The 8120-nt window shown below is 55.4% G+C and overlaps 1 protein-coding gene across 1 annotated transcript; it reads right to left on the bottom strand.

The window, feature by feature from the left end:
• Nucleotides 1–429: 429 nt before the first annotated feature.
• On the bottom strand, nucleotides 430–7166 carry Tmem119 (transmembrane protein 119). The gene is made up of 2 exons (XM_075983160.1): nucleotides 7031–7166; nucleotides 430–2506 (listed from the first exon to the last, which is right to left on the bottom strand). The coding sequence occupies exon 2, from the start codon at nucleotides 2490–2492 to the stop codon at nucleotides 1671–1673; it is 822 nt and encodes a 273-aa protein (XP_075839275.1). The 5' UTR covers nucleotides 2493–2506; nucleotides 7031–7166; the 3' UTR covers nucleotides 430–1670.
• Between the last annotated feature and the right edge of the window lie 954 nt (nucleotides 7167–8120).

The following is an 8120-nucleotide window of genomic DNA, read 5'->3' as shown; positions in this document are numbered from 1 at the left end:
CTGGATTCCAGAAAGCAGTTCCTGGGCCCAAGTAGGAGCTTACCAACACAGGAACTCACCATCAAAAGGAAGAAAGAAGCTAGAACTGGGGGAGTTGAAGGCTGGGTGGGTGTCATTGTCCCTGAGGCCCCGTTAACACTCACCCCACCTACGGAGAATGGGCAGCTGTGCCCTCACCACTGCCCTGTCCCACAGTGCAAAGAGGAAGTGGCTGTGGTGTGGCCCCACAGCAGACCCAGGCAGCAGTGTGTCGTGTGTTTGACACACTACCTCCAGGGATCCTCAGGTCTGTGGGCCCTGACACCTGCGGGCACCCATCTTTCTCTTTGCCACCCCCATCCTCAGCTCTTGGACCTGGCTGATGCCCTCCCCTTATGCTTCCTACAGCCCATGAACACCCCTGACTGCAGCCATGGACAGTCCAGAGACTTGAGCCAGATCAAGGTTTATTATGTGTTATATCTCCACACCTGAAGAGCTGAGGAGTCCTGAACTGGAGGTGTGGGGAACCCCCCAAAGCCCCCAACTGGACAAAACCTCCACACTGTCGAGGACTGAGGAATGGTGTGGGCTCAGGCTGCCAGACCACTGTGTGAGCAAAGAATGGGCCAAGCCCCTACTCCAGGCTGGGTGTCAGAATCCAGAGCAACACTGTCCCAAATGTCCCTTGGCTTCCCGGTTGCTTCAGGGCCCCGGCAGAGGAGAGCTCTGCTCATCCCCCTCATCCAGGCATCAATAGCAAGATGAGTTGCCCACTCTCAAATCAGGGTTGATTGACACTTGAGAGAACTGGACTCCCTGCATCTCACATTCCAGCTCTGAACCAGAATCGTCCAATGGGGTGCTCCAGAGGAAACCGAGAATGGTATTTCCCAGAGTGGGTGTTGTGAGGCTGGACTTTACAGCCATCGTCACTGCCCTAATACTAACGCATGGGGGAAAGAGAAGCGAAGCCAGACCAATAGGAACCCTTAGAGTAGGTGCATCAGCTCAGAGAGGGCACAGCGGATCCTCAGCTCACGTGACTTTGAGTTTGCGGATCCACGGAGTGCTTAGGGGAACTCTGTGATGAGGCGGGGGTCCTTGCAAGGAGCTTCCTAACTAATCAAGTCCACTGAGCAGAGGAAAAGTGACGCCGACATTCTGGGGATGGAGAGATGAGAAGGCAACCCGCAACAGTTCCTGGCGCAACTGGACACAGGCTGTACTTTGTTTTTCCCCTGTGGCGCAAAGGCAGCTAAGGTCCATGACAAGGCCATTCACTTGACGCGTTCAAATCCAGCAGCCCTGCTTGTCGTCCCAGCCAGATGGAACCGACAGTGTTTGCTGCCTCACCAGGGGCCTCTGGCCTCTTCCTCTTCTGCTGTGTGGCTCCTTTTGGGCGCTGCCTCGATGCAGCTCCATCTGGGGTGTGTCTGTCATTCCTCTTGTAGAGAAGTGGTGCTTTAGGGTGAAGCCCCCAGGAGGGCAAGAGGCATTAAAGGCGCTGGAACTTGGCCAGGTGCTTCCTCGGGTGCATCAGAGGTCATCAGCTCTGCCCATTCAGGGTCAGGATTGGTCAGTAATGGTCAAGGAGGGTTGTCAAGAAGCAGTCAAAGCAGAAGGCTTTTCTTGACCAAGGAGGTGATCCTCGAGGACCCGACAGCCAGACTCAGCAGTTCTGGGGCCGGTTAGACACTGGGGGAGACGCTGCCGCAAGCACAGGAACTTTCAGGGGGCCCGGCTGGTCCCTGGGATTCCTCTGCTGCCGAGAAAGACCCTTCCTGTCCCCCTTGACCGTCACTGGCTTTAGAAGCCCCTATAGCCTCTGCCGAGCCTGACTCTTCTGAGACCCCCAGCTTCTCTGTGGTGGCCCCGCACACTGGGGCTTCTTGGACCTCCTCCTGGCTGCTGGGCACCTCAGCCTTCACCAGCTTTGTTCCCTCCCCACTGCCTGACACCACTCTGGCTGGAGACCGGAGGTTCTGGGTAGCGGCCAGAATGTCAGCCTGGAGCTGCTGGGAGGAGCCCAGGGCCTCTTCCTGCCGGCTGTCAGGTGCCCTGTCAGGGACCTCACTGAAGGCAGGGGGCCCCCCAGCCCGGTCACTCTGGTTCACATACTTCTTCTCGGGGAAGGAGGATGGGTAATAGGCTGTGGCCTTGTGCTTCTGGCGGGTGATGAGCGCGGCGCAGACAATGAACATGAGCAGGAAGGCCAGAGAGCCCACCACCGCAATGAGCATCACGTACTGGCGGAAGAAGTCCATGATCCCATCCAGGAGGTTAGTGGGGGGCACAGGGCCCTCCAGAGCTGTGGGCTGGGGTCTCCCTGATGTGGGGCTGAAGGTTGGAGTCCTGGGTGGCGGCAGGCTGGGGGAAGAGGCTGAGGAACCCTCAGCTTCTCCACTGCCCCCCACATCCTCCAGGAAGGTGGCTGGGAGGGACACAGAGTAGGCCACTACAGGCACAGGCCTCAGAAGTAGCAGCAGAGACAAGAGGAGGCTGGAGTCCATGTTAACGTCAGAACCTGCAGAGAAGCGGTAAGGGAGAAATTAGGCCAAGTCTCCTGTGCCTCCAGGGTCTCAGGTCTCAGGAGTAGCTCGCTGACTCCCAAGGACAACAGAGCCCAGAACACGGTCCAGCAGTCACTTAGCTGAACCCCTCACCATGCAGCAATGTGAACACACTCCCAGGCTGTTGTACATGGAACACCACCTGCCCTGCTTCCTTCTGATGCTCCTGAGGACATCTTGCTCACCTTGGCATCCTCTGTCTTGCACCCGCGTATACACTAAGTGCCCAGTAGATGCTTCTGCACCCATGTGACTGGGTTCACATACCAGCTTACGCTCTCATGGTTTACTGGACATGGGACACCAGTTGAAGATGGGTGCAAAGCCAAAAGATGACCTCGTCGTCTTTTCCCTCAGCACCCTCCACTTTAGTGCCTCTTACTGAAACCTAGTGCTCATGTATTAGGATAGGCAGGCTCCAAGAATCCTTCTGTGTCCCCATCCCTACCGTGGGTATCACAGGCATGTGCCACCATGCTGGCTTTTGACATGGGTGCTAGAGATACGACTCAGGTCTTCCAGAGTCACCACCTGGGCCATCTCCTAGCACAAATGGAAATTTGTCATTGGTAGGGCGGTGGTGATGCATGCCTTTAGTTCTAGCACTTGGGAGGCAGAGGCAGGAGGACCTCTGTGAGTTCAAGGCCAGCCTGGTCTACAGAGTGAATTCCAGGACAGCCATAAATGTTATATAGAGAAACCCTGTCTTGGAAAAAAAAAAAAGAAAGAAAGAAAAGAAATTTGTCATGGAAGCCTGAGAGCTCCCCAGTGGGAGAAGGGGCTATGATTGTGCCCATTTCCAGTTGGCAAAAGACAAGGCTCAGGGGAAACTGAGGCTCAGGGGATCACGTGACTTATCCAGGAAGAGCTGTCAGGCATAAAGGAAGCAATGTCCTGAGGACTCTGGCAGATGGAGGTGGGGTGGGAGATCAGATGTCTGAGGGACACCTCTGCACAGGAAGTGTCCCCAGGACCCCATTACCCTAGGACCTTGGTAGCTCTAGCATAGGCTTTTTCATTCAACTCACTTTCTTTTCCAGAAGATTCTAGGCTTTGAAGCTACCAGGTACACACACACACACACACACACACATCACATACATGTGCACCCTCACACATGGAGGAAGCCTGGCTACCAGGAAGGGGATCAGGGCATTTGTATTCCCGGCCCCCCAATCCTCAGAGGCCTGGACTCCTCTGTGAGCCTCCAAAAAAGTAAGAGGTTCCAGGGGAACCACAGTTCCTGGGGAGACAAAGCTAGCTAGCACTGCAACTCCTCTCTAGTGCCGCGGCCCCTCCCCACCGTGGCCACTAAATGGGAACCAGATGCTTCCCTCCCCCCCTGGAAGGCTGCTCCTGGCATGAACCGCCCAGGCCCCATCTGGCCCAGACAGCCAGGCTAATTAATAAATTCCTCATTGCCCAAGTTTACACTAACTCTCGCAGTCAGGAGAATGAGAGCTGGGGTTCAGACTGTTGCTAGCCCGGCGGAGCGCTCTGGTCCCCTGGCTGGCTAGGGCTAGGAGTCTAAGACAGAGAAAGTTTCAGGGCCCTGTCTCAGGGGGTCTCCCTTGGAGGACTGAGATGGGGAGATAGAGGCAGAGGCCCAGAGCAGGCAACAGACCACACAGCAAGTTCCTGAGATGCACCATGGCCATGCTCCTGCTTGATGAGACAGGTGGCATTACCTGCCCCTTGTGTGGCAAGGACTCAGGAGGCTGGTCATTTAGTGACTGTCCCAGTGGCCTGAAGTCTTCCAGTTATGTGCACTGAGCCCTGGGTATCACAGGAAACTGGCATCAGGGTGTCCCCACCCCCACCCAAAAGAGCCCAAATCAAGTCATTGCATGGAGCCCCTCTCAGCCTCTTGTCTTTTCAGTCAGCTCTGGGTGGCTGACAACACCACAAGGCTGTGGGGAATAGTTACGCTGTTTGCTTTTATTGTTTAACTCTTATAGTTTCTATCAGTCCTCTTCCAAGGTCCATGCCTACAACGGATACATTCAGGTTCAGAGTAGGTGGTGACATGGCCAAGGACATACAGATGATGCGTGACCGGGCTAGGTTTTGAGTCCTCTGCCAGGAATGTGTTATTCTCTTAGGGTGTGCATGTATGTGATTGCGTGTGCATGCATGTGGAGGCCAGACGACAATCTGCAGCATTATGCCCAGGAGTTTCTCTCTGAGAACGAGGTGTCACCAAGTTGGCTAGGCTGGCCCCTGTCTCCACCTTTCCAAGGCTGAGATTTGGGGTGCACATCACTATGCCTACCTTTTTATCTGGGCATTGGGCTTCAACTCATTTTTTTTTGACAAGCATTTTACTGACCTGCTCCCCTTTCTACACCATCCCCCTTCTGGGGTGGTGCTGAGGACTGAACCAAGGGCCCTTTGCAAGTGGGCAAGGGCTCTGCCGCTGATCTATACCCCAACACTGGGTCAGTACTTGGGAGACAGCATGGCAAATTTAAAAACATCCTGGGCTACATATTAAGACGCTGTCTAATGGGGGCTGGAGAGATGGCTCAGTTGTTAAGAGCATTGCCTGCTCTTCCAAAGGTCCTGAGTTCAATTCCCAGCAACCACATGGTGGCTCACGACACCATCTGTAATAAGGTCTGTTGCCCTCTTCTGGCCTGCAGGCATACACACAAACAGAATGTTGTATACGTAATAAGTAAATAAATAAATATTTTTTTAAAAAAAGACGCTGTCTAATAATACGGTTGTGGCAAGTGAGGACTGTTGCTCCAGAAGGACAGGCCACCGTGACTACAGTGCCTGAGCACCACAGAAGTCCCCAGGCAAACTGACTGTCCTGATACATCAGCCGGAAAGTCACTGGGCCGGCTTCATCAACCTGGCCGCCATCATGTCTAAATCTGCCTTACTTTCCCTATCTTCAAAGGGGCAGCAGTGGGTGACTCCAGGCTGAGACTCAGAGAGCTGCTGGGACTGTGTGAGAGAACATTCTAGAGGTGATGGGACAGGCTTGATCCCACAGAAAAGCTGGAATTCAGGAACGGAATGCGCCAGGCAGGATAAGCCAGCATTTTCCCCTCAGCAGACCCATGGCTGTCCTCACTTGCTCTGGCCCCCAACAGCCCCAACAGGAGAGCAGGACACACATGCATACATGTGTGCATGGACACACGTGTGTAGACAGCAATGCCCCGACAAGAGAACACTGGCCTCCTGCTGGCACCCCAGATCAGCCAAAGGGATCCAGAGAGAGCAGAAACTGCTCCCACCTCAAAAAAGGAAGACCCTAACTCCCGGAGCCCCCAACCTTCCTCAGTTCCTCAAGGCTCTCCCAAGAAAGGCAGCCAAGTGTGGGGACTCAGCCCTGCAAAGAACTAGCCAAATCTTGCCGGAGATGGCCATGTGACCCTGAGTGGTTCCTCTAAACTCTCTGGGCCTCAGTTTCCTCTCTGTGGAGTGGAAGAAACTGACCTGAAGAGGCCTGAGATGACCGCTAGACATGTCAGGCAACTTTGGCTGCCTTCTGGGAGGACAGGGCCTACCCGGCCTCCTGGATCCATCCTAAACAAGACTCAGGATCTCAGGCCGGTAAACCTGTTTCCAGCCCAGAGGAAACTCATTGCCCAGCAGAGCCCTTTGGAGAGGTGGCTCAGAGCAGCTGAGTCTGGGGCTGGATGCGTCCACTCCCAGAGCTCCAGCTTCCACATCTGTGCGATGGGGACAGGTCACAGAAGTGCCTGGCACATATGTGTCAGCAAGGGGATGCAGCGGACACTCCAGGACCCTCTCTCTTAGGAGCTGCTGCTTGAAATCGAGATGGTTAGAATAGGCAGATGAGGAAGTTTACCCCTAAGGACTGGGTACCCCAGGATCTGAGACTGCCTAGCCAGAGCCTCTGTTCCACCCCCACCCAGAAAGTGGGGGCCAGGGATGGAGAGGCAGGCCATGGAAACCTGGCTTCAATTAGACTTGGGGGAGGGGGTTCTGGAAGAAGCATTATATCCAAGCCCATTTCCCTGGGGCTGCCAAGGACAGCGACCCCTTGAAAAGCGGCCCAGAGGAAGGCTGAAGTCTCGGAGCCCACACACAAGCTTACACACTCGCACTGCCAGCAGCAGCGTCGGAGCAACAGTCAGAGCCCACAACACAGCTCCGAGACACTCCAGCAAGCTCCCACAGCCTCCAGCTCTCTCACACACACACTAATGGGTGGTATCGGACATCCCAGGCACAGCCTACAGCCGCACGCGAGACAAGTTCCCACCAGCAGCCCCGTGGCCTTGGAAATGACACCCTGACATTCCCAGGACACACATGCACAGTTCTGGTGACCCCAGCACCCATGCACACACAGTTTACCACAGGGTACTCACAGCCTCAAACACATGCTCAGATTGTTCTCCCCACATTCAGGAATTCAGGCAAAGTTCTCTAGGAGTCTGCAGCTCCAAACTCCAGCCCATCTCAGACTTCCATAGCGGCAGGCTGGGACTTACCGGCTTCCGGTGAAGGAAGGCCTGCCAGGTAGAGGAGCCTGGCCCACTAGAGCCAGACAGTCTGCTGTCTGCCGCCAGCTGCTCTGGCTGGTGCCTGCCCGCCTCGGCCTCCAGGCCCTCCTCTTTCCTCCTCCCCACTGGGCTGGAGGACCAGCTTGATTTCATTAAGAGAGCTTGGGGTGGGGACAGTGTAGGGCGGGTCTATGCCGGCCACACGCAGTCCCACCCTCCTCACACTCCCAGCTTGCTTCCTCCTGACCTCAGGTCCCCTGGGCAGACTCAGACAGACTGACAGACCGAGGGGCTTCCAGGAGCGCTTCCCCAGAACGTCCAGCTGAGGTCTTTCCCATCTCCCCACCACATTCCCTGAGGGAAGTCAGGAGGCTCTGAGGCCCTTGGAAGCGGGCAGGAAAACTCTCCATGGCCCATTCCAGCTCTGACTCAGGATTTCCAGACTTAGGGTGCAGAGTGGGAATGGGGGTGTTTCAGGGAAGCCGGTTGGCTCTGAGTTCAGGCACTGTCCCAGCCCTTCCTCCCCAAGTCTTGGTTTCCCCATTCTTGGGGATGAGAGGGATCTCCCTGAAGTACTGGCATTCTACCCCACAAAGCCCCAGCAGGGCAGCTTGGGCAGAAGTTAAGAGCCCATTCCACAGAAGCGGAAAGAAGAGGGGGGAAGTCAAGTGGTGCAGTGAGGTCCTGAGGACTGCAGCTAACCGGCCCTAAAACACTATGGGCGTCTTCACAGGGGAACCCAGTGGTCCCTGGAGCACTGAATTCACTCCCACACACACTCACTCAGGCACTCGCTCACTCACCCGCTCTCACATCCACTCACTCACCCACTCAGCCACTCATTCATTCACTCACTCACGCATGCACTCATACACCCACTCACTCACACACTCACACACTTATTTCTGTCAGTGCTGAACAGATCCCAGATGGGACACAGACTCAGCAACACACACCCCCCTCCAGGAACTCGCGGGCTCCCAGAACTACCTGCACCAAGATTCATCATGAGGTGCGCCTTGCCTTCTGTAAACCAGAAGGGGTTCCATGGCAAGAAAGGGCCTGCGGGGAAGCCATG

Source organism: Microtus pennsylvanicus, chromosome 1, assembly GCF_037038515.1.
Source record: "Microtus pennsylvanicus isolate mMicPen1 chromosome 1, mMicPen1.hap1, whole genome shotgun sequence".
NCBI lineage: Eukaryota > Metazoa > Chordata > Mammalia > Rodentia > Cricetidae > Microtus > Microtus pennsylvanicus.
Note: the sequence above shows the minus strand (reverse complement) of the source record. Positions and strands in the feature narration are given on the sequence as shown.

What these genes read in the sequence shown, in the direction of transcription:
- Tmem119 (XM_075983160.1), bottom strand. Translation starts at nt 2,492, where the DNA reads ATGGACTCCAGCCTCCTCTTGTCTCTGCTGCTACTTCTGAGGCCTGTG.